Raw genomic sequence first — 26,019 nt, forward strand, 5'->3', positions numbered from 1 at the left:
ATGTTTTAAATAAAAAGAAAACATTGAAAATACAAATAAAGAAAATATCAAAAAATATCATTAATATAAATTTTAAGCTTAAAATAATTTTGTTTTTCTTTTTTTTTTTGTTTATTTATAAAATATTTAAGGCATTTCATCGTGACTTAAATTAATATCAAAATTTTCATCTAAAATTACTTTAAAATTTATTTACTTTGGTAATGTTTGCTAAAAGATCAGTTATGACATTATCCTAAAGAAAGTACACAAAATTAATATTCTACAGAAATTCAATATTTCAATATACTTTTTTTTTCATAGAATATTTAAGTACTGCATAATATTAGCAATTTACTTTAGGTTACTTTTATTAGGTTGATGCCATAAAAAGATTTGCGTTTCTTAGAGGATAATAACATTAATTTCGAATTCAAATAAAAATACAAAAGTAAAATTTTGTAAGTCTGGGTATTGTGCAAAAACAAAAAAAAATTTTGGTTTTTATATACTTTATTTTAGTATTATGCTTTTTGAAAGTTCAATTAGGTTATATAAATATTTTAAGCTTAGAGAAGTTAAGAAATTTTTTATTAAAGTCCAGAAGAGATTTTGATAATAAAAGAATAATATTTTAAAAAGCATTAAGGTTAAAACATGAATTCGTTTCATGCGTTTTTTAAATTTAATTTGAAATATTCCGAATAACGTGCCTAGTTTTTAAGAAGACTTTTCGTATTGATATACTAAAATTAAAAAAAAATATGAAAATACCCAAATTTACATAATTTTACTTTTACCTAAATTTTAAAATTAATTTAACTAAGTTTTTAAAAGCTAAATATTCGAACCTATGAAAAACATTTTTTTTTAAATTAACATTTTTAATAAATAGTAATATTAATTCGTTTTTATTAGTAATAGAATTTAAGCTTCATTGTATAAAAATTTTTTTTTAATTGCACATCTTTAAGTTTTTTAACCTTCTAACTTTATAAATATTTTTATCTTTTGCTTAATTAATATAAATCGGAACTAAGTGTCCGCAAGAAGTAAAATATTTCATAATTTTTTGAATTTAAATCGTTCATTTCAAACCATTCTCTATTTCATATTTTTAATTTTTAATTTTTGATATTACGACCTAAATTACATTTTATTACTGAATTATAACTACACATTAAGTTGACTTATAATTTAATTAAGTTCAGTTAATCTAATTCAAAAACAATAATATTCGAGAATAAATGAAACTTAATTTAAAGATTTTATTTTTTTAACTAGATGAAAATATACGGAAATACATAATACGGGAATAATTTGTTTAAAAAATGTGCGTGAATGCAAAAAAAAAAATTAAACTATAAAAAGTTTAGCAACTTATAGGATAGAATTTTCGGTGGGATATTTATTGCAGATTTCAAATTAATTTTTAAAATGAACCTTTTGCATGTGGGATTTAAAAAAGCATTGCATAACTGCAACCGTTTATATTTAATTTATTTAATGTTAGCATTATTAAATTAGTTTTAATGGAAAAATATATCAAGGCGGCTTCTATTTATACAAGTAAAATTTTAACATCATTACATAAGAAATAAAGCCTTTTTCAAGTAAATGCAAATATAAATTTATTTTAAATGCAAGATTTCCAAACATTATATAATAAAATACGTATGAGAAGTAAGTGTTGTATTAAAATAGCATTTCAATATCAAAAAAGCAGTATTTTTAAAATGATTTTATTATTTTTGCGAGTACTGGATATCACCAGAATCAAAAAAATAAAAATATTTTAAACACGGCTGATGTAAAAAAAAATCCACTTGTTAATCTTCAATTATAAAAAGATGCTTACGTGCTTCAATTTGCAATTTTTTTTAATTCGCAAATAATTTTACGATATAACGATAATTTTTTTCTTTTAATTTTGATTGCAAAACGCTTTCACAACTCTACTTTCTATCTATATGTAATATAAAAATTCCTACAATAGCTGCGTTTTAATAATTAATTGCAATGTTAGCTATAATTGTTTTGTTTTTTTTTTCGAAATAATTTTAAAGAAATTGCAAATTTTAAAATCTTAGAAATTAAGTAATTATTTACTTTTGTTATTAAAACCCTATATCTTTTTTAAAACGGGGCAACCAAATGGCATTGCTTGTATATCACCTTCGGTTTATATGATCATATTTAAGATTAAGGTACATTTAAGTAAAATAATTTCATTATAGTTTACAATGGAAGTCAAAGATGTTATAATTTACCTTTTTCCAAATTTTTAAAGTATTTAAAAATATATACAATAAAATTATGTTAATATTCGAGAATTAATAATTGTACATTCATGTTTGTCTTTTTTTTTATCAGTTTTCTGGTATTTTGAGTGCATAACTATTTTTGGTCCAACTCGTAGTAAATCTTGTTACATTCGAGAAATTATTTTGATAAAACTTTTTCATTTATCGGTAAATTTCGCAGTCAACAACGTTATCAACATGTCTAAGCCTTCCAGTCTAATCTGTATTCGTCGACATATAATAGGTGATTTGTTGTACACCAGCCTATAAATATTAATAATTATTTGGTAAAATAATTACAACTGATAGGAAAATCTAAAGTTTACCTTCGTTTTGTGCCATATTTAAAAACTCTTGCCATTTTCCTTGTACTTCCCAATATCTTTCTTTAATTTGCTGTCGATCTTGCAAATATGAAACTGCAAAGAAGTATGCCTTTAAAACATCCTGCGGTCTAGTATCAAAGTGTAAATAAACTCCCAAATAACGTTTGTTTTCGGCTATAATGAACCTCTCATGAGGATCAAATGACGAAACTATATTATCGATCATATGTGAATTTTTGAATTCGTCCACCAAATTCTTTATTGACAATCCCATTTTGATATTTAGTGATACAGAGACTGTTTGACCTACAGTTACTCTTTCCAATTTATTTACCTGAATTTAAAAGACACTAGAAGAAAAATTTATATTTTGCATTTTTACTGTTACTTACAACAGCTGGCGGTAGCATTCTACTCGATCGAAAATATTCTTCCAATGTAATTAAATATCGAGATTCGTTAAACGTTTTCAAACAGACGGATCTGACAGCCTTTAAATTAGCATATATATGTATAATACCGATAATAACAAAAAATGTGTAAAGAACACTGGAAAATTTTAGATACATAATAATATATTTTAAATATTGCAAATGGGGAAAAATTTACTTTTGACTTTTGATAGCTGTTAAGAGATAAAGTCCTACAAAGGAAGCTATTAAATTGACACATGTTTCTTGGGCACTGTCTTTAGATGAAACATCGGCTAAATTACCACGTATTGCATGGTGTTGCGTTAGGGCAGCTCTTGTGGAACCTCCTTCAAACCAAAAATTAAGTTAACAAGAAAAATAAAAACAAAAAACAAGTTGTACCTGCAACACCCACTATTGCTTTCAAAGTCGTTGTTCCGCACAATATATATGTAGCATACTCTAAATATTTTGGCATAACAAATATTTCAATTCCCATTGCTATATCATTCAAGAAATCTGCTCTGAGTCTCCATTTTTTTGAATCTAAATCAAGCTCACATCTAAAATATTTTTTTTTATAAATCTAGTTATTTCTTAGCATAATATAATGAAATACCCTTTCCACCACGAAAATAAGATTTTACCCAAATGACCACTACCCTCTTTAAATATCCACGTTACAGTTGCTGAAAATGGACTCACAACATCACTACCGACTCCTAAACCCTTAAGAATTGCATGAGTAGTTAAAGTTCCTTTATGTTTTAAATAGATAAACAAGCATATTAGAAAATTGTAATGTAGGAAAAATTGAAAGAACTTATTACCATTTATTGTACTACAGAATGCTTGAATTGTATCCCAGATTTGATATGTTAAATAATCCTCGCTAACACTGTCTGGATAGCCTTTTGGTAAAAAAATGTTTTGCAGTAATTTAAGCAAAGCGAAGCGTTCACGTGTTATTAATTTATCACCTCTTAATGGTACACGAACTATACTACTTTGATCATCTGGCGTTACATATAAAATCTCATCACCTTTTGTACCTTTAAAAGAAAAATAATGTTTTCAATAGGTTTTTAAAGATTTTTCCAAAAAAATTAATACACGCACGACTTTTATGCAGCGCGTAGATTAATAAAATTTTTTTTGCATACCATATCTTTCATGAAAATGAACTCTCATCTTTTCTTAGAGTTTTTTAAGTATTTATTCTAATAAATTAACACCTTTCACAACCGAATCTTAATTCTTTCCTATATTTGTTTTAATTTAGAAATTTTTCTTTATTTACAACTTTGACAAAATAGCAAGACAGTTGATGATGTTTGACAACATATCCGATTATCTGCCTGAGTGACAAACCTAGTTAATACATTAATTCAGTAATGGTAGTGTTTTTGTATTTCTTGTACAATTGTACTGAATCTTTATTGAATGACACAAAAATATATTCCCTTTAATATAAAATAATTTTTTTTTTAATCTGTTACATTATAAAGTTGATTGAATAATTAATTAAATTGATTAAATAACAGCATATACATCTAATAATAAGCTAATTAAGAAATACATCTAATAATTAAGCTAAGGAGAAAGTTTGTTATAGAAGACCATGTCATATCTACTGTAAATAATACATATTAATTGGCTTGTGTTTGCAATAATAATATTTACTTGTTCAGTTAAATATTACAGTTATTTAGCAATTGTAGGGAGAAACCGACGACGCTCAATGGGAACAATAAATACAACGTAATCAGTTGATTTCAGTGAAACAACGCTCAAGGAAAACGGCAAAATTCAACAATCTGTTTAAATAAGCAAAAAATATATTGGTGAACAGTGACAATATGACTTATTGCTTTGCTACTTCCAATATTTACTGTGCTACTTTTGTAAAATCAATTAAAGTGAAAAAAAAATTATTTTTAATAACAATTATTCGTTACAAAGAGCATAAAAACCGTTTCAACAACTTGTTTTTATTAATTTACAAATATTAAAAACTCATTTATTTAATTTAAATACGTTCATTTGATACATTTGTTTGACAATCAAATGTGTTCTAATTCCACTTTGTTCCGTTTGTAAAATTTTGTTCTATAAAAAAACTGTCATCTTTCATCAATTTCGTGGCTATCATAAAATAATGTGGAAACCATATGTTATACTGAGAGAATTCTGTGTAGGGGTAAGTAAAACTATTATTTCACTCGCATACATGATAGCGTTCGGTTTCAGCATTGTTTGTCAAATTATTGTTTAATTTAAGTAGTTACAAATATAAACAAAATGAATGAAGATCAAAAATTCCAATTATAAATTAAATATAAGAATAAAATACTCTAATGGAATTTTGTGCCTTCTCTTGAAAGACATTATCCTCTTAAAATAAATGTGCAATATGGAAAAGTTTGGTCATCATAATAGAATTAATAAACCCGATAAATTTACAAAACCATACAGTTAAATAAATCAAAAATACTTAATGAAAATTCTTGAAATTTTTGTTTTTATTTTTTAGGGATTTGCTGTGCTCCAGGATGCAGATCCAATTTCTCAATAGATAGTGATCCTATACAAACATTCCCGTTTCCGGATAATAAAATATTAAGAAAAAAGTGGCTGGCAGCGATAAAAGCGGATTTAAAAATTAAGTTAGTTTCACCACAAATTTGTATTAAGCATTTTGAAAATAATTTTTTAATACGTAAAGTGGAAATTCAAAGTTCAGGTACACGCTACAAATTACCATTAAAAATCTTAACTTTAAAAAAGATTCATTTTAGATTCGGAAACTGTTATATATTCGAATAGTAAAATTCAACTTACTGGTAAGTTTTTTAATGATAACTTGATTTTTCTTAATATAAACTTAATTTTCAATTAAAATTTGAATGTACCTACTTTAACCTACTTTACTGAAAGAATATATGTAAAGTTAAGCCACTAACATTTTGAATCAATTTAGAAAATGCTGTTCCAACCATATTTTTCGATGAACAACAATTACCATGTACTAATAATAGTGATGTATTTATCGATAATGAAGAAATTCAATTTACATATTCCAAAATTGAAAAAACACAAAATTTTTGTCGCATATGTTTAGCTAGCAATATAAGACTTATTACTCTAGCAAAAGTTCGGAAAATTGGTTGTAATGCAGTAGAAATTGAAAATAATGAGCATGGATATTTATTTGAACAATTGTTCCACATTAAAATCAGTGATTTACCGACCTGGTTAAAAATATGTTTTGTTTGCCAAAACCAACTGGAAAATTTTTATAAATTTCAAAAGAAAGCCGTTTTAACACACAACAATCTTATAGAGATTTCTAAAAATGTCAAACTAATGGAAATGATTTACAAAAAATCCAAAGAAAAACCTTTTTCCGCCACAGATTTTTTTTCTATCAACGCCACGAGTGAAGATTATGCTGATTTAATTGAAGATGAATGGAATGAAAACATAAATTTAATTGAAAACCAGAACATATCAGATAGTAAGAATGATAACCTTTCCAAAAACTCAAGCCCAAAGTTCGAAAAGGTGGAATATTTAGATACAGAGATTACTGAAGTAATTTTTAATTGCCCTAAGTGCTTAGAGCAATTTAGTTCACAAACTGATTTTCATTTCCATATGAAAAATCATAATAAAGATAGGAGGTAAACATCACTGAATTTAAAATGTTGATCACATTGTGCGTACCCGTATTAATTTAAATAGTTTTTCTTGTAGTTCTGATGCGATTGATCATAATATATTCAAATGCGATTATTGCCCTAAAAAATTTAAAAATGAAGATTGCCTAATTAATCACAAAATTCTGCACTACAATGGTAATGAAAATTGTAAGTAAAAATTTTTTTTAAGTCTATTATATTTTGATATCTTTGAAAGTATCAATTTCATTGGAGCAAAGATAACCAATACTGTGTGCATATATTTACGTACGTAGTAATATAATTATGAGCATATTTACGTGCATTAATACAACCAAATTAAGTCTAATAATTAATAAATAAGCTAATACATATATTTTATTTAAGGTGTAATTGAATGTGATACATGTGACGAAACATTCGCTTGTGCAGATATATTTGTACAGCACAAAACCATTTGTTCTTCAGCTGTTACTAAAAATGTTCTCAAATCTGAAATATGCTCCCAGAAACAAAATAATGAAAAGAGTTTCCCCGTATGTTTCAAAAACATATTTTTACGTATTTTCAGTTATCAATATTTTTTTAGGATAATGACCAATCTCACAAAAATTTTGAAAACACTCAACGCCCAATTTGTCATCAAAATAATAAAAATTATAACGAGCACATGATCGAAAACCACGAAACTCACGGTGTAAATAATAATACGGAGACGTTTCGCATAGGAAATTTATGTCAATTATGTAAAAATATATACGGAACGGAGGAACTTTTGCAAAAACATTTTTATCAAGATCATTTGGTCGAATTCAAGCTTAAGTGTCCTTTTCCTAAATGTTCAATATCATTTCAAAATGAAATATATTTAAAAGTAAGATTTATTTATTATTTCAAAATAACATTTATTATAATGTAATATAATATAATGCGTAGTAATAAATTGTAAATTTTTTTAAGAGTCACCTATTAGATCATCAAGATTCTTCTAAACAAAGTTTTTTATTTGAAATTAATAGAGAAATTCTTAAGATCAAAGAAACCGTTGAAAAACCAATATCTTCAAAAGATATTCAAGATAAACACATGGATATTAATAACTTTATACCAATGGAATCAATTCAATCAAAGCTCACAGCACAAAACGAAAATGTTAGCGACAATTCATATTACGAAATTATTGTAAAAGAAGAGGATTTAAATAATTTTTATTCAAATAATAACGTTGAGGATACTGTATATGGACGACGAAAAAATAAAAATAAAATTGAGTATATAGAAGAAGACGTTATTGTAAAAAATAAACAAATTTATGATTCATCCAGTGAAACCGCGAATGAAGAAACTGACATTTTTGAAATAGACATAAATCCTGATTTTTATTAAAAATATCAACATAATTATTATGTTTTGTTGATAAGTTAAACTTTTTCATATTTTACCAACATTTCATTAAGATTGTTAAACACTACATAACAAATACTTGTTATTGGAATAATATTATATTCATATGATATAATGGTAACCGATTTGATGTTCATGTGCCTTTAACATAATAGGAATAGCTTCAGTTCAACTAAACTCAGTATAATTTAATTAAAAATATTATAACTTATACCTTATTTTTTATAGAAATACTAATTTTTTTAAGATAATAACTCATTTATAGATCATACTTAAACAGATTCAAAATTTTTGAATAATATTTATGTACACTTGTTCTTTCATGTTATGGAATAAATATTTATGAAACAATATATGTATGTACTTACTACATGAAATGAAAAGCGTGCCTTTTTTTGCAGTCGTTTATATAATGAATTTCAGTTTTTACATAAATTTAGTATGCTTATTTTATTAAAATTTTTGGTTTTAGTAGTTCTTAGAATCTGCCATTTTTCTGTTTGCTTTTTGGGCGAGTGCATTGTAGGTAGTTGTAAAATATTATAAATTATCTTTTTGATGAAATATAATTGATTTTATATAAAATAAAAAAAAAATTGAAGAATTTTAGCACAACAAAGTAGTTTAATACAACAAAAATTTTGATTAAGACACCCTACTGTTGGTGCTAACTTTCATCACGCACCTACTATATATATTTTGTTATGATATAGTCACATAGTGTACATTACTACTGTTCATAAAATGTACCACTATATTTATATATAGATTCTAAAAATAATCAAAAAAAAAGAAAACCAAAAACAAAAAAAAAAACTGAGTTAAATTAATTGTTTTCAATTCTCTTGTTTACTATTCAATTCAGTGAAACAAACACCTGGACCATAGTTTACAATTCTCATTTTTTACTTAAATCGCATAGAAGCCCAGAAGAAGAAAATTGATCAGAATTCAGAATAAAAAATTGAGTTTCAGAAGAGGAATATAAAAAATGAGCGATTTTGTTTTTTTTTATTAATTTAAAGGAGTGGCTTAAATGAGATTTTTTTCATTGATGATCAGTATTTTTTTGGTCTTGAACTGAAATAAATAGCACAATTTGTAAGTAGTGCAAATTTTATGTTGCGAACTTTTTTTTTTTTATATTTGGAATTAATAAAAAACAAATTATTTTATTACCCCAATAGTGTTTAAGTATGTAGGATAATTTAAATTTTTTGTACTGTAATACAAAATTATTAAATAAAATATGGAAATTGATGATACAAGTGAACTAAGACGCATTCTTGGTAATTTATGTGATGAAAAAGGAATATTTTTTAAAGTATCTGATGATGATGACTCAGACAATAATAGCAATTCTGATGATGATTGTGGTTCAGAATCTGGATCTTCATTATCAGATTCGTCATCCGATAATATTATTGATTTTGTCAAATATTTATTTGATGGTAAGTATAGGCACAATATGAGGCCAATTGATCTTTAAATTTATATTAAATATTGACTTACATTGATGTTATAGAAAAGTAGTTAAAAATTTTTATTCCTTATAGATAGGTTATTAACTCTCAAATTTTAAAAATAATCATGTACATCTTGTGGTAGCAACAATTTTATTTAGGAATATTCATGTAATTATTTTCACAGCCTCAAATACGGTACATCTAAAAACAAACTTAATAAGTTTTGTATGTACAAAATTAAATCTAATAAGTATTTTTAACTTTTATAGTATTTTATTATATAACTTTAGATTCGGAAAAAAATTTTAAATTTCTCAAAGCGTAGCAGCGAATCCTAAAACTTTTCATTTCTATTTATATTACAATTTTAACAATACTAAGTGATTTTTCCAAAAAATTTTGAATCTTGAGTCCTAATTCCGGGAATTGCTGAATTGATCGTATGCTCTTAAGCCAATTCATTCAAAAGTGAGCCCTAAAAACATAAGAAAATTTCACCCAATTTCGCTTTCCAAAATTAAGTCAACTTTGCAATGCTAATAATATTAATTATTGCATTAGAAGATATAAATAATAACTTACCAATGTATATTTATATAATGCGTAATTATATAATAATAATTCTATAATAAATAATTATTTGCATATCAGATAATCAAATAACAGCCGCAAAAACATTTAATAACAGTTTAATTGAATTTAAAAACTTTGTGTTACTCTTAAATTTATTAAAAAAAGTTTTCTTTTTTGCTTTTCATTTAAGGTTCAGCACGAAGCGGTATAACAGATTCAATTTACATCGATGGTAAGATTCTAAAATTGAAATACATACTTATATTTATATGTATACATACTGTTTAATTAAAATATTTATACAAGGTGTATCGCAGAAGGTGTCAAATAATTTCAGGAATGATTCTTTGATCAATTTCTAGCAAAAAATTGTATAAGTGGGTGCAGATATACTCGTTTTGGAGCTGCAGCTTGTTAAAAAAAAAGCTACCGGACTTTTCCTGCATATAAATAAATACTTATAACTTCGGAACCATACAACATAGAGTTATCATTGAGAGTTTGTTTTACAGGCAATTGATTATTCTTTATTTTCAATTAAGCATTTGATTTGAGCCATAGTTTTCGAGATACAGCTCATCAAAGTCAAAATTTTTGTTTGTTTTGTTAAATTTTTTTTTTAAAAAACTCGAAATTTCTCGAAAATTTTTTTTGATTTTTTTTTTCTGTTTTGTTTTTTTGACGCGCTACGATAATAGCTAAAAGTTAACGCATATAACATTTTCCTCTATATCTCATAGTTTTGCCAGTAAGACGTGTTAAATGTTCATATAAATTATACAAACTAAACTAAAAAAATATTTGTGAATGTTGTATGTATACAATTTATACAATTTTTTCCTGGAAATAAGATTAAGAAATCATCCCTGAAATTATTTTCCATCTTATACGATACACCCTGTATGTGTTTCTAGAAAATTATTTTTAAAATTATAAAATTTTTCAACAGGACCATTAATATCCGTTCGTAATGTGCTTTATTCAATAAATAAAAATAATATGAAAATGTTATCGTCAAATATCAGAAAAGTTGTTAAGAAACATGGCAAAGATAGCTTTTTATGGATTTTGAAAAGCCCTACGATACAAAATGAGAGTTTAAAAGATTTAATACGATTTTTACAAAAAAATTTAGGACTTAAAATTGTTAAATAAAATTGATGAATATATGTACATACATACATACATAATTTTTTAAATAAAACAAATTTTTAACATAAAGCTATAAATGATTATTTACATTTAAATGGACAAGCGTGTGGGACTCTACATATGTATGTATAAAACTACTAAATGGTTGACGGTCACCTCCCATAAAAACACCATTTTAGCAAATTCTTTCCTAATACCTGTTAGTAACAATAATTGTAGCTCTTATGACTACATATGTATAGATACGTATATCTACACTTAAAATGTAATGTAACTAGGCAAAGTATGTAAAGACCGTAGCTGCAACAATTATATATTTAAGAAATTAAATCAGTTATTTTGGTTCAATATTCAGTTATTTTCTGCTTCTTTATAATTTCCTTGTCGTATGATGTAACGTTTACATAGGTTACATCCTACCAAATATAAGATTTTACGTCAACTTTACTTTTTGAATTTTTGTTCGTATTGCATACATCAATATAGTACGAGTAGGTCCTTTAATTTCAGAAACTTATATAATAATTTTATTCAATATGTATCTACAGATTTTTAATAAGTTTTCAAATTCAAGACCTCCTACTTACGTAAAATTAATTGAATAATTAAAAGACAAAAATAAAACGAATATGCATGACTTGTGTGAAAAATATGAAGTTACTTAGGTACGAACTTTCCATTTCATTTATTAGATGTTATGCTAATTTTTGTCTAACTGGGTAAATTTTAAAAAATAGATTCTTGAGTATTTTTACAGTCTAAAATTTTAATTTATTTTTACCAAATGAGAGGATTTTTCTCTTAGTACATTTCTTTCATTATTTCATTTTCATTAGCAGAAAAATGTAAGATTGTTGCTAAATGTTTTTCATTACCATCTTCAATTAAATTTTCTCTACCTCTCGAATATCTTTCATTTAAATTCCATGGTATCTCAATTTTTCTTAAAATTTTATGTATAGTACATTTTTCATTTCTATTAAATTGTAAAAATAAAACCATAACTCTTCAGTTGATAACGAATTTAAAGTATTAGAATTTTGTTAAATTTTTTCATTTATAGCAAGTTTTTTTTTGTTAATTCATCTTCGAGAAATTGTCAATTATCGGAAGCACATAACATAATATATGTAGGTTTAGTTATTGATTGATTTACCAAATCAACTGAATTGAATATTTGATTCTAATTGTTGTACAAGAAACCATGATATTCAACATGATCTTGATGATATTGTTCCAAAACTATTTATTGTTAAAGATAATACTGGAGAAGATGGTGATGGTATGATGTTAAAGACCATTCTGGTATAAATGATGAATTAATATTAAGGTACCTAAGTTTATTATGATTTTTATATGGATAATTATTAAACGACATAATAATTGTAATTTGTATAAAGTATATAAATTAAATATTTTGTTATTTACTTTATGTTAATAATTTCTCAAAACTATTATTCTGTATTATCACTTTATTTGGTTTTATATACGAATTCGGCGGCATGTTTTTAAAAATTTATTGAACATATATTACAAAGTATGCACATAGGTAGCAAATGTGTTTTCCTAGAACAGTGAATCATATACATACATACATATTGCAAACATGTGTTATAATATGTAACTACAAAATATTTAGAAAGAGAACAGGTATTTTGCTTTATTAATTTTATTGACTCGTAGGTTATATACGTACATACATATATTTAGATTAGAATTTAACGCGTAACCGAAAGTGAACAATATTCCTACATAATATGTAACACATCATCTAGTTTAATATGTGGTATACTGTTTTCATGTATATGTATTAACAATACAATATAACAGCGTATGTTTTTTGAAACACACCTTGTACTTAATATTTTCTAATAAATTTTTATAATCTCTAATAAAACAAAGATTTAAAAACTTAAAATATTATAAAAATGTTTGCTCATTATTCGTATTTTAGAATAACTGCTTATCATATACAACACAAATCTTTGTTCTTCTCGTTTATAGGATAGACTTACATGAATTCGATTAAAATTTTCAAAATTCTGTGTGATTACTTGACTTTATTGTAATTACAAGAATCCTATTTTTAATGAATAAATGAAATATTTTGATAGTCCTAAAACAGGTGTATCAAATTATATACAGATTGAATTTTTCAAATATTTTCTTTTATATCAAAGAAAATTTTATTAATTTAAGCCACATCAATTTAAGCTCTCTTAAAAATTTGAAATTCAGGAAACACTCATCAAAGTTTTCATGATATTGTGTTGAGATAGATTAAAAAAAATGTTAGAAACGTAATTCCAAATATTCTATACCATTCAAAAAAATTTTGCATACTGAAAGAGAATTTATAAGAATTTTTTAGTTATTCGTGGTTATTCAGTTTGGTGTATCGGAATTTGTGCTCATATTATTGTAATTTTTAACACGACATTTTTATAGTATAAAACCTCATAAAAAATTAAGTAAATAATTAAATTTAAATTAAACATAAGAATTAAAATAGAAAAAAAGGAAAGAATGGCTTACAAAAATTTGGACAATACTGAATTTAGGAAACTACACGATGAAAATTTCAGACACTTCATGTATTCCAGATTGGCTTTATATTTTAATAATTTTAATTTAAGAAATCGTAAGTTTTCATAATGAAAAATAAATTTTAATTAATTGTTAAAAAAACTAAACATTTAATTTGTCAATTCACCTGTGTAGAACAGGACTCTCCTATGTCATAATTTGTAAATTGTTCATGAGAATGTCGAAAATTGCGATTTAAAAGTCGAAATTTAACTTCTATTTAAACAATAATAATATAATTTTAGATGGCAATCCTAAGTCCACATAACTAATATATGTATGTACATATGTATATCTGGACATAGGATTATTACGCGTGAATTATTTTTAAGCCAAACTACTGATATCGTATTAACGTGGTATACATTTAAGCCTTTTGCGTGCAACTAAAATAGGATATTGCTTAAAATTTTTTTTTTTGGTTTGATAGAAACGGACTTAGGATATTTCTGCTTTAAACAGGCAATTTATTAAAATTGTTAAATGTTATTATTGCCAAAGTTTAACATCATTGGCTGTTAATGCATTCAATTAAATTTAACCATAATTTAAATGTTGTCAACTATTAAACTCAATCTTGTTACATATAATCGCTTGTATTAAAAATTTTTACATTGTACATTTTTAAAAATCTACCTTTTACACATATGTACATACTTGCAGTTGCAATATTATTAATACTTCATATAACATGTGCTTATATATAAAACACATATGTATGTATGTACATATGTAAATATGCCAGTGTTCTTTCTTAATTATTAAATCTATACCTTCAGTATCAGCATTCAAATTTTTGACATTTCCATTGCAATATTTAAATTTAAAGTTAAACATGGCAGAAAAGTCATAAAAATTATTTATTTTTTTGTACAGCAATAACTATATAACCCTACCTGAAATATTCTTTTATATACATATATGTACATATATAAATTATTGCAATAAAAACTTGAGAATTTCGTTAAAGTAATTTAGTTTAATTTTAGAATTTAATGTTTAAACATTATTTAAGAAATTTTGGAATTTACGTTTCTGCATAATAATACAAAAAAAAAAAAATTTATAAAATGTTAAACAGATACAATAGAGATATAATTAATTTTATACCAGTAGCTCCACCACAACAACCGCAACCGCCACCACAATTGTATCCAGAACCACTAGCATTAAATTTACCATCATCATCATCATCTTCTTTATCATCACCAATATTATTTTCAACATTAAATCATAATTTAAAAGAATGGTATTTAATACAACAAGAACCAAACAAAATTCTATTACTTATTAATAGATCAGATTTAATATTAATTAATAATAATACGAGTATTGAAATTGAAAAACAAATATATAGTAAAATAAAATTTCAACGTAATAATATAATAAATGTTGGACGTATTATTAATTTTTCAAATGATCGTTTTGTATTGGAACAAGAATTAAGAAAACGTCTAACAAATATTATTAAAATTAATTCAATTTTAACAAAATGTAATTTCAATGAAAGTGAAAAAACATCTGTAATAACATCAACATCTGAGATTCAATCGAATATAATTTTATCTCGAAGGAATGATAATTATGTTAATCATGAGATTAGAAATAATTCTTGGTTTTTAGTGCAATTTGAACGTAATGAAAATTGTATTGTATATTCGATAATTGATACACGAAAATTTTTATGGAATTTAAATAATACTAAGTATTCAAATAATCAAGATTTATATATTTTGGATGAGAATTATAGACGAAAAGTGATAATATTGTATGCATCAAATAATCGTAATGATGTTTTAAATCAATTAAGTTTTTTAATATCAAAAGTTTTCAATTTGGTAAGTAACGTTTCATTTTTAGTATTTTAATCCTTTCGATCGGCTGGATAAATACCAGCAATTATTCAAAAATCGGGTCGAAAGGGTTAATTTTAAACTATAAAAGATTAATTTTAATAACATTTTTATTTCTTTTAAAGTCTTTTAAAGATCCTGAATCGTGTAAAAGATATCAATCTTGGCTCTTAATACAATACACTGTTAATCATACAGATTTCATATATGATATAGTTAATGAATCAGATACCATTTATAAACGGGAAAATTTAAATCCAAATGTTGTCACTTATGTTAGAGATGATAATAAAAATATTTTATATCAAGCAATCATATTGAAAAGATCATTGCAACATAACGAATTGGAGATTGATTTAGAAAATATTCGGACAGCATCTTTATTTTCATTGTTTCCCCTTGAACAAGAAAATTCAATTTCGAATATTCATTACAAATTGGTATGACTTTTTTTTAAATTAAATTAAATTAAATTTTAAAATATGTACTCATATTATTTTTTTTTTCTTTTTTAATTATTAGGAACGATGTAAAATAACAAATGATTTAACTATTGAGTATTTGAATTTTAGTAGATCAACTCAAACTGATTTTTATTATCCAGCGAATGCGCCATTAAGTGTTGACGTTGGAAGTGATACAAAAGATAAGGTATATTTTTGATATTAATTTCTGCTTTTAATTACAACCCCAAATTTGCTAAGGTGCATCACAACTATATTGTGATTTTAGTATTAACACTGATTTAATACTGAAAACTGCAACCCTGATTCAATACTAATCTTGTACATAGTGTGATGCATCTTGGAAAATACGGGTTATAAGTAGTCTCATAAAAATGATTTCGAATGATGATATTTTTCACAGACCTGTACTGATATTAATTGACGATATCTTATTTATTTACTGATATATTAAAAATTAAAATAAATGCTAATATAGTTTTGTAATTGAAAATTAAAAAGAAAATTAATTGTTATTAATTAATTACTTTATTTTTTAGGTTCAATTATTAGATGAACAGCCTGATTATACCTCTGAGGAATTAAAACTTATACGAAAATTAAATATTATGGAAGAGAATATGCATAAGGAAAGTCATAGTTTAAGAAATACATTTTATCAACTTGAGCGTATTAGCACTAATATGGATCGTGAAATAATGACTCTAGAGTATTTGTTATCTCTTCCAGATATATTGTAAAAAATTTATGTTATTTAACTATGTATATTTGTATGTATGTACAATTTTTATTGATTACAATTTTATAAAGTAAATTTTATATAGAAATTGCAAAAATGTTTAAATGTCTCCTGTAGTATTTTAAATTGTATAATTTTAGCTTGTAAATGAAAATAAAAGAAATTTAGACTGACGCTCATAGTTTTGGATAAATATTTTTAAAAACACTTTTTCATTTTTTTTAATTTGGAAATTTAAATTTCATAATAATATGTATGAAAATAGTTTCAAATTTTTTTGGGAAGGATTTTGATCCAATAAATACTATTTAAAAACCAAAATTAAATAATAACGTGATATTCAAAAGAATAAATTTTACGAGTATATTGAATCGAATAAATTTCTTTTTTAAATCAATTTTTAAATAAAAACAATTTTTTATGATATTTGAGCCAAATATTCTATCATAATTATTTTTTTTGGGGCTTTCAATCAAAATGTTCTATCATAATGTGAGTATGTAATTAAAAAATGCTTTAAATCAAAAGAAACAATTTGAATTTTGTGGGACAGGACCTACAAAAAGAAAACAATATAAAACTTAGAAAATTGAAATTTTTTTGGTATCTATTTTTTTTTTTTATTTTTTCTTTACATACAATTCATAAATGGTTACATGTTTTTGTTTTGATCTATAAATTCTTATTAATAAATATTGTTATACGTTTTCAATATAAATTTTCAATTAAGACATTAAAAAATAAAATAGACATTTTTTTTTAACAAATGTTTATTTTATGGTCTTTTATCAGAATGAAAATGTTTTTCTTTTTTCTCATAAATAAAAATATTTATTTTATATGTTAGAACTTAAAAATTAATATCATTTCAATATAAATTATTAAAAATTAATATAAACAATATTAATTCAATATTATAACATTTTATAAAATTTTAATTTTCGAAATACAAACAGCAATTTGTCAGTAATTACAAAAAAAAAATTGGATTCTTAATCCACAAATTCTATTTACAGTAGTAATAATAGAGTTAATGAAAATTTTCCTTTAACTTTATTTACAGATAACCAAAAATATTTTTATCAAGCTTTCCTCAAATTATAATATTAGATAATTAAAATCGTTTTGATATTATGTTTCGTATTTCATCAATATTGTTATTTCCTATTCTGATCTACTTGCAATATCCTTTCAATTACAAATTTCCACTTTCCAAAAAAAAAAAACAACTGATTGTCTGAAAGAGCATTTTAATGGAAAAGAATAGGAACTGACGATGCTGATAGAACAGTCTTTAACTAAAGAACTTAATTAATCTTAAATTGTCGCCAATTAATTTTAAATGATAAAGTCTTGTATAAAATTTGTTGTTTTTTTTCTGTTTAATATAATAAATAAAAATGATTAAACAAAAATTAAAAGCACATTGAGATTTTATTTTATTAATTAAATTTTATATTACTAAATTTTGTTTTAATAGTTTAGGTACTCATTTATGTTATATTTTTTTTTTTTACTTAATTTTCTACAAAGTTTCATTCATTTTTTTTCTATTTTATTTTACTTTTGTTTAAAAAGGTTTTTATGATTTTCTTTTATATATAAAAAACTTTTGTTTAATTTGTAGTAATTAATTTTACTATTTATTAGCAATAATCAGCTTTTATAAATATTTATTATTTTAATTTCTATAATACAAACAGTGTTGATATTTAATTTTTTATTTTGTTATATTAAAAAAAAAAAACATTTTTTGTTATAAAAGCTAATAAAATTATAAATTTGTTTAAAAATTCAAAAAATTATAAATTAAATTAATTAGCTTTAAAATTTAAGGAAATTCTACTTTAAAATATTTTTTTTAATAATAATTTTTCAGAATGTTATGGTATTTTTCTTTACTTATGGCAAAGATTTTATAAAATTGCAAGGGGCAAGATCAACTAAATACGAAATAAACTTTTTCATAATAGGAATAAATTTAATATAATATATGAAATTTAATTGAAAAAAAAAATAGTGCCACACTATAAATTTATATAAATAATATTATAGTTTATACTATAAAATTATTGTTATACAAACCTTTTACATTCAAGCTAGTAATACTTGAAATTTTACTTTTTTTTTTCTATTTAATTTTTATTTATTATATAATATATATTTCGAAAATATAAATATTTATTAATTACAGGAGCCTATAAATTTTAATTTAACTATAAATCAAAATTCACCATACCTAGTAATAAATTGAAATACTACTGCTTGACACTTACTACTGATTTTTAAAGCTATATTATAATGTGTTGATTGGATTTAAAGCTATAAGACGAGCCAAAATTTTTATAATTCAATTACGACTAAATTAACATTTTGTTATAATCATTAATTTATATTTTTGGCAAAAATCAACTTTATTTTTTTAATTTTTTTTTGTATTTTTTAGTCATTAAATTCGTATTTCAGATTATTTGGATGCTAATGCGTTACAAGGATTTGCTTCGGAAAAAGGAAATTTTTTGAAAAAATACTTTCTTTATGAAACACAAGCATTATGTAAAAGTAAATACCTAAATATTTAAATACCAAATTGAAATTTAAAGCATTAAATAATTCAACTAATAAGTGTTTTTTTAAATTATATTACTTTTCTAGCCGCAAAATCTTTTAATTTAATATCTTGATTAGCTAGCTATTGTATTATTGTAGCTTTCTGCTAAAAAATCATTTTCTGAATAATACCGAATCATCATTAAATTGAAATTAATTAAAATATGAAATAAATTTTTTTAAAATCATGCTGATTTGCAACATTATTAATTAAAATGCAGTTTTTAATTTCTCATTAGTAGATACTTTACTTTTAAATTGATGAATTTTTATTCAGTATATGTAGCTCTATTACTTAACTCCTTTTCATAATTAATAAAAAAAAAAAAACAATTCAATTGTTCAAACTCCAATAATATAATTCTAATAGGGCTAACTAAAGTAGGCTTAAGTCAGATATCTTAAGATATCTTAAGTCAGATTATTTTTCCCGCGAATGTATGCAATATTATACATCTAAATATGAAACTTTTCGTTATATCTTATATCATTAGGACGTCGTTTATATAAAACTTAAGCCCCTTTAGTTTTTTTTGGTATTTACTCTTAAGTCCATTATAATTGACTAAAATGTTATTAAGCAAATTTCGGCCTTGAGTGTTATTTGACAGTCGGTATTAAGGCATCTCAAGGCTATTATAGTAAGCCCTCATAATCTTTGATTTACAAAAGTTTACTCACATTTGTATTAATATATTTTAATAGGTATATTGATATTTTTTTTGGATTATATCAATATGCTAATTAAATATTTTAATACCACAGGCACTTTCAAAAATTTACTAGTTTTCACTAATATTCCTTTTTTTTATTAAGCCTTAGTTTTGATTTATGATCTAATTATTTAAAAGAGGTGATAACATATAAATAGGCCGAGAAAGCAAAAAAAAAATCTAGACCTGTCTTTATTTAATTATTTAATTTCTTAACCTTTAGTTTCTGGGGTTAAAGTTTCACATTATGTGTGACATAAAGCTTCTCTTTACACAATACCATATAAAGCTTCTCTTGCCATACCTAATATAATTTTAGAATTATTTATTCTTGGTTTTCTTTTTTATTGTTAAATTTTTGAATTAATTATTATAACACTAAACTTAAATATTTTTTAGATGAATTTCTCGCTACGTTCTTTAAGAACTTAAATTCGAATATATTTTATTTAAATAATAAAAAAAAATTGTTTTTTGTATTTTTGATTCCTACAGAAAATCTTTGACTTTAGAGCATTATTGTGCAACAATAAACTATTTTTTTCTTGTTTTAAAAATCAAATTATTGTTTATTTCTGAAAAACGCGACAAAATCAAAGCTAAAAGAACTTACGCCTATAATGTGTACTCATTCTTTTTTGTCAAAATTAGTTCTGTAAGTTGTATTTCAAATTTCACTTGTTTAAACTATACGTCTCTAATATGTAATTGTAGAATCTTGATTTATTAAGGTAACTTAAAGATGCAGTTAGATGCATTACTCAGTTTTGAAATTGGATATATAAAATTCATTTTAACATTGAAATACAAATTGTTTAAAAAAGAAATATTCTGCAATAAAAACTTCTTACTAAAATTGCTTTTAATCTGAAAAAAAAAGTTATGAACAATGGAACCTCGTACAAATTTACAGTGAGTTTCCAGTATTCTATTCAGACTGTTATATTGCTATGTTATAAAAATAAATATTTTAGTTTAGATAATTTTCATTTCATATTGATGTTATAAATTAAATTAATTCATTGTGTTTAATCTTCACTTTATTATTGTACATATTTATTTTCATTAATGTTTTTTTATTTATTTGATTTTCATTTTTGTAAAATTTAATCTAAGGTACAATATAATATTAACAATTGATTAATAATTTACTAATAATAAAATTATTTCTAAATATTTAATAACAAATATTTTTTACTCAATAATTTTATTTTACTTCAAGAAAGTAATTGAAATTTTTACATATTTTTACTTTCTTTTATATAAATAATATAATATAATAAACTTTGTATATAAAAACAAAACAAATCAATATTTTAACGAAGATATTTTGTAAGAGAAAAAGGTAAAAACTTTGTAAATTTTAAAATTTTTTCATGAAAATTTATGTTATTAATTAATAAATTAATTAATGAATGTAAGTTTTAAAATCTTTAAATTATTTAAATGTACCATATGTTTAGTTTATAATTTAAATCTTTTAAAACTTATATTATAATATTTCAAAGCAAAAAGTGTTATATGAGTTTAAAGTTTTGCTGTGATAACAGAAAATATTAATTTTTGCACTATCATTGCAAGACAATAATAAAGCAATTTTTATTTGCAAAGATATTTCTGCAGTAAGAGCAAAAACATAAAAAAAAGCATGTGTATGATTATAAATAATTGTTCTGAATTTATAGTTCAATTTGAAATATTATGCATCTATTATTTTTTGATTGCTGATTAAGCCAAATTTGCTTTAAATCTAGAATCATTGATTTTCCAGAAAATCAAAAGTAGTGAAAAATATCAAAAGCTTTTTTCACATTTATCTACAATTTACACAAAATTAATACATTTTTTCTAATAATATAAAATCACCCATGGAAATTTTTAATCCTACATTGCAAATATAATTTATAAATTAAATGACGTTAAATATTTGATTAGGTTTTATTTTTGAAATATATGAATTATAAATTTCTTTTAAAAATTAAAAAATTTTCATGAAAAATATGAGTTTACAAATGTAGATAAACAAATACTGTACAATTGTGTACTGTACAATTTTTAAATAAAAAACATTTAGTAACATAATATATAAGTACATTGTATGTATAAGTTACAAAGTTTATTATTTTGTAATACGTATAATAAATTTTAATTATTTATTTTTTTTTATTTGCAATAATAACGCAAATTGTTATTAATAATAATTTAAATAACACAATTATTAATGTACAATTAAAGTAAATTAATGTTTTGTTTCTTTGTTTTATTTTTTATCTAGAACCCTAGATTAGTACATAGTTTGCAATTTATAAAGTGCACTTTCAATTTTTTCTTTAACAAAAACTGTTTTAAGTATCTAAAAAATTTATTTAACTTGAAATTCAAATGGATTTTATAAATTTTGTATAAAAAGTAAAGAAAATTTTTTGTAATTTTAATTGATTTAATATAAAAAATTATATTAATTACATATTGTAAAACAACAATTGTAATACTATTTAAAAATAACAATTTTTTTATTATTCTTTCCAATTACATATTTTTTTATTACTTTTTTTAAATAACATAAAAGATTTTCTGTTACTTACATATTTTTAAAATATGTTTAAATTTTTGAAGCCGATTTTTGACTATAAACCTACTCCATGATTGATTTTCAGCCACTTGAATAACAATAAATTATTTTTCATTTTTAAATAAATAATTAATTTTGATTGTATTAAAATTAAATACAAATTTGAATAAAATTTATATATCCTCTTATTTATGTATATGCATTCAATAATTTAAATATAATTTTTTTGATAAAATAGTAATTTGCAAAAAACAAAACCAAAAAAAAAGTAATATTCGAAAACCAAGTAAAAAATTTTAAAATCATACTTTGAATTGCACAAGAAAAAAATATAATACAATAAATATTTCAATAATCTTTTAATTAATTAAATGTTAAATTTAATTTTATAATTAAGCATGTATAATTAAAATAAATTATTTTTGTAAAATTAAAAAAAAAATAAATGCAATAAGTCAATTTGAAACTTAAAAAATGGCATAATTAATAATCTCACTTTTTTTTTTCAGTGTCAATTTTTACCTTTTTAACTTTTATATTGTAAGGTTGAATGAAAATTATTAAAAATGCAAATATAGGAAATAAATGTGGAAAAATGACTTTTTTAATATTTTTTATTCCATTTTTCACAACTTTTTACTGAGATTTTAAAATATCTAGACTCTAGAGCCTTAAAAATTTCAAAAGTTTCACATGAATACAATATTGATATATATTAGTACACTCTTTGTTCAAGTCTGAATTAAAAAAATTAAAATTAAAAAAACTAAAATTAATAAAATATTTTAATCTGTACAATATTTATAACTGAATATCCAATTTGTTGCAATAATTTCGAAACGATTTTTAAGTATCTTACATACTTTTTTCAGTCAAATGCAAAATGAAATAAATATCTATTTAAAATTTATATTGACCAGTTTATTATTACCATTTTCTATTAAAATTTATTTATACTGCACTTAAATTGCACTTTTAATCTTAAAATTAAGTCAAAAACAAAATAGTTTTATTATAAATAATTGCATATTTTATTAATAAAGTTCAAAATTTAAAAAAAAAAAAAAAAAAATTTTTTAAAACTTGCAAACAAAAAAAAAATGCAAAATTAATAATTTTTCTTTTAACTTAAATTTAAATAAATAAAATTAATAACTAATTTTTTTTCTTAATTTTAATGAAAGCGATGATTGTTCTGGTATTTTTGAGACCCTTGAGCATGGTATTGTGTTACTACCATTTCCTAAAATATTGTTATTATTGTTATTTATGTTATTAGTGCAACCAGAAACCATATTATTATTGTTATTATTATTATTATTATTATTATTATTATTATTATTATTATTATTATTATTGTTATGAATGTTTGATGAATGCATTTTCCTTGTTACTGATGTATTTCTAGTTAATGAATTTGAACTACCACTTGTTGTTGATGGTGTTGTTCTATTTTCTGTGCTGTTATTATTATTATCATTATTATTATTGCTATTATTGTTATTATTGTTATTATTATTAATGTTATTATTACTTGTATTACTATTATTATTATTATTAATATTATTATTGTTATTATTAATGTTACTATTAGCAGTTTTTCTTAATAACTTTGTATTGTATTCATCACATTTTTCTTTATCAATACGGGTACTACTAAGTGAACGTTTAGCACGTTTAAAGCTGTTATTATTTAAACCTGAAATTGGTATTGATGATATATGTTGTTGATGTTGTTGTTGTTGTTTCTGATTTTGTCGATTATGCTGCTGCTGCTGCTGTTTTTGTTGATTTTCATCATTATTATCATAATTATTTGTATTTGTTGCTAATGAATTATTTAATTCTAATGAAATGCTATCACCGTCATCTAAACTTTCATCATCAATTAGTTTATTAATGATTCGATTTGAATTATTATCAACAATAATATTATTATTATTGTTATTATTATTATTATTATTATTTATTTGACAAGATGATGGAGACGATGATGTTGATTTTATTGTAGGAGTTTCTTTATTAATAATACTAAAAGTGGATGCAATTGGTATTGATGAAATAGTTGCTGTAACAGATGTGATTGCTTGTGCATTACTACTATTCATATTATTATTATTATTATTTTTAAAATTATTATTTATATTATTATTTGTACCAGTACATGAGTTATCATGATATGATTTTTCTAAACTTACTGAAGTACGTACTCTTGCCTTAGATCTACCACGACGTAACGTCATATGATGTATACCAATACGTGATGATGTCTTACCACTCTCATCACGAACAATAGGTATTTTACTTTCTGATATTGATGCCATAACATTATTATTATTGTTATTGTTACTACTTGTATTTGATATTAATTGATTATTATAAGTTTTAGTTTGTTTATTTAGGCTGCTTAGTGTTGGTGCTGTTATATCATGCGACACAATCACAGATGATGATGATGGTGTTGTTGAAGAAATTGTATTAGTCGTTGCGGTTGTGGCTAAATTTGAATTTACAGTTGAATTATTTGTTGAATTTTGTGATTGTTGCTGTTGTAATTGTTGTTCAGTTTTTCTATTTAGTTGCATTAAATTCATTCTAGATATTAAATAAATGTTTATTTTTTTTGTTCAAGAGGAAAAAAGAAATTATTTGTTAATATTTTAAGAAAATTAAAAATAGTTTAACTTATTGTTATTATTTATTTAGTTTTAATATTTAAATATTTTCAAAATAAACACAATAAATATGATTAAAAAGATTAAAAAAATAGCATGCATTTTTACAAATTTTCTTAACATATAAAATTATTTGATTAATATTTGGGAAAAAATTCATAAAACATGCACTTGTAAAATTGAAATAGAAATTGCTTAAATATTCTAAATTTAAATGAATACTATAGTGCGATTATTATATTTTCTATGTGAATTTATAATTAAATCAATAATATCAAAATATTAATGGTAAATAAAAAGTTTCATAAATTTTATTTAAAAAAAAAAATAAGAAGAGGTTATAAGAAAGAGGAGGTTTAAAATAAATAAAATTATTAAATATAGATTAAAATCAGAAATCGAAAAGACAATTTTGAATTTTCATCAATTGAAATCCATCGATTGGAATTATTATTTCATCGAAAGTTTTTTCCAATATTTTTACATACACTGTTCAGTGAGTATTTTCTAG

General features: G+C 22.8%; 5 protein-coding genes across 8 annotated transcripts in view; 3 read left to right on the forward strand and 2 right to left on the reverse strand.

Moving 5' to 3' along the window:
- Nucleotides 1-1,299: 1,299 nt before the first annotated feature.
- On the reverse strand, nt 1,300-4,329 carry LOC129615344 (RUS family member 1). The gene is made up of 8 exons (XM_055530494.1): nt 4,185-4,329; nt 3,852-4,073; nt 3,641-3,779; nt 3,424-3,584; nt 3,218-3,368; nt 3,001-3,157; nt 2,609-2,942; nt 1,300-2,546 (listed from the first exon to the last, which is right to left on the reverse strand). Exons 1-8 carry the CDS (start codon nt 4,210-4,212, stop codon nt 2,485-2,487), a joined length of 1,254 nt encoding a protein of 417 aa, XP_055386469.1. The 5' UTR covers nt 4,213-4,329; the 3' UTR covers nt 1,300-2,484.
- Nucleotides 4,330-5,282: 953 nt separating this feature from the next.
- On the forward strand, nt 5,283-8,409 carry LOC129615365 (zinc finger protein 267-like). Its single transcript, XM_055530526.1, has 8 exons — nt 5,283-5,495; nt 5,555-5,764; nt 5,820-5,864; nt 6,002-6,704; nt 6,778-6,890; nt 7,089-7,237; nt 7,291-7,575; nt 7,662-8,409. The coding sequence occupies exons 1-8, from the start codon at nt 5,426-5,428 to the stop codon at nt 8,085-8,087; spliced, it is 2,001 nt and encodes a 666-aa protein (XP_055386501.1). The 5' UTR covers nt 5,283-5,425; the 3' UTR covers nt 8,088-8,409.
- A 584-nt stretch (nt 8,410-8,993) lies between these two features.
- On the forward strand, nt 8,994-11,337 carry LOC129615458 (uncharacterized). 2 transcript variants are annotated; one of them, XM_055530678.1, is made up of 4 exons: nt 8,994-9,206; nt 9,293-9,556; nt 10,335-10,376; nt 11,094-11,337. In XM_055530678.1, exons 2-4 carry the CDS (start codon nt 9,355-9,357, stop codon nt 11,297-11,299), a joined length of 450 nt encoding a protein of 149 aa, XP_055386653.1. In that variant the 5' UTR covers nt 8,994-9,206; nt 9,293-9,354; the 3' UTR covers nt 11,300-11,337. The 2 variants fall into 2 exon arrangements, with proteins under 2 accessions (XP_055386653.1, XP_055386654.1); XM_055530679.1 differs by lacking the exon at nt 11,094-11,337 and adding an exon at nt 10,451-10,526.
- Nucleotides 11,338-13,686: 2,349 nt separating this feature from the next.
- On the forward strand, nt 13,687-17,092 carry LOC129615405 (uncharacterized). 2 transcript variants are annotated; one of them, XM_055530603.1, is made up of 5 exons: nt 13,687-13,937; nt 14,996-15,720; nt 15,861-16,175; nt 16,258-16,386; nt 16,739-17,092. In XM_055530603.1, exons 1-5 carry the CDS (start codon nt 13,823-13,825, stop codon nt 16,937-16,939), a joined length of 1,485 nt encoding a protein of 494 aa, XP_055386578.1. In that variant the 5' UTR covers nt 13,687-13,822; the 3' UTR covers nt 16,940-17,092. The 2 variants fall into 2 exon arrangements, with proteins under 2 accessions (XP_055386578.1, XP_055386579.1); XM_055530604.1 differs by having other exon boundaries at nt 14,999-15,720.
- Nucleotides 17,093-23,437: 6,345 nt separating this feature from the next.
- The window catches only part of LOC129615026 (putative uncharacterized protein DDB_G0286901), a 125,050-nt gene continuing 122,468 nt past the window's right edge, over nt 23,438-26,019 (reverse strand). For both annotated transcript variants that reach the window (XM_055530071.1, XM_055530070.1), the window contains exon 8: nt 23,438-25,428. In XM_055530071.1, coding sequence (XP_055386046.1) covers nt 23,982-25,428 — 1,447 coding nt within the window. In that variant the 3' untranslated portion in view covers nt 23,438-23,981. The remainder of the gene's footprint in view (nt 25,429-26,019) is intronic.

This window comes from Condylostylus longicornis, unplaced genomic scaffold (assembly GCF_029603195.1).
Source record: "Condylostylus longicornis isolate FDR11 unplaced genomic scaffold, ASM2960319v2 ptg000135l, whole genome shotgun sequence".
Lineage (NCBI taxonomy): Eukaryota > Metazoa > Arthropoda > Insecta > Diptera > Dolichopodidae > Condylostylus > Condylostylus longicornis.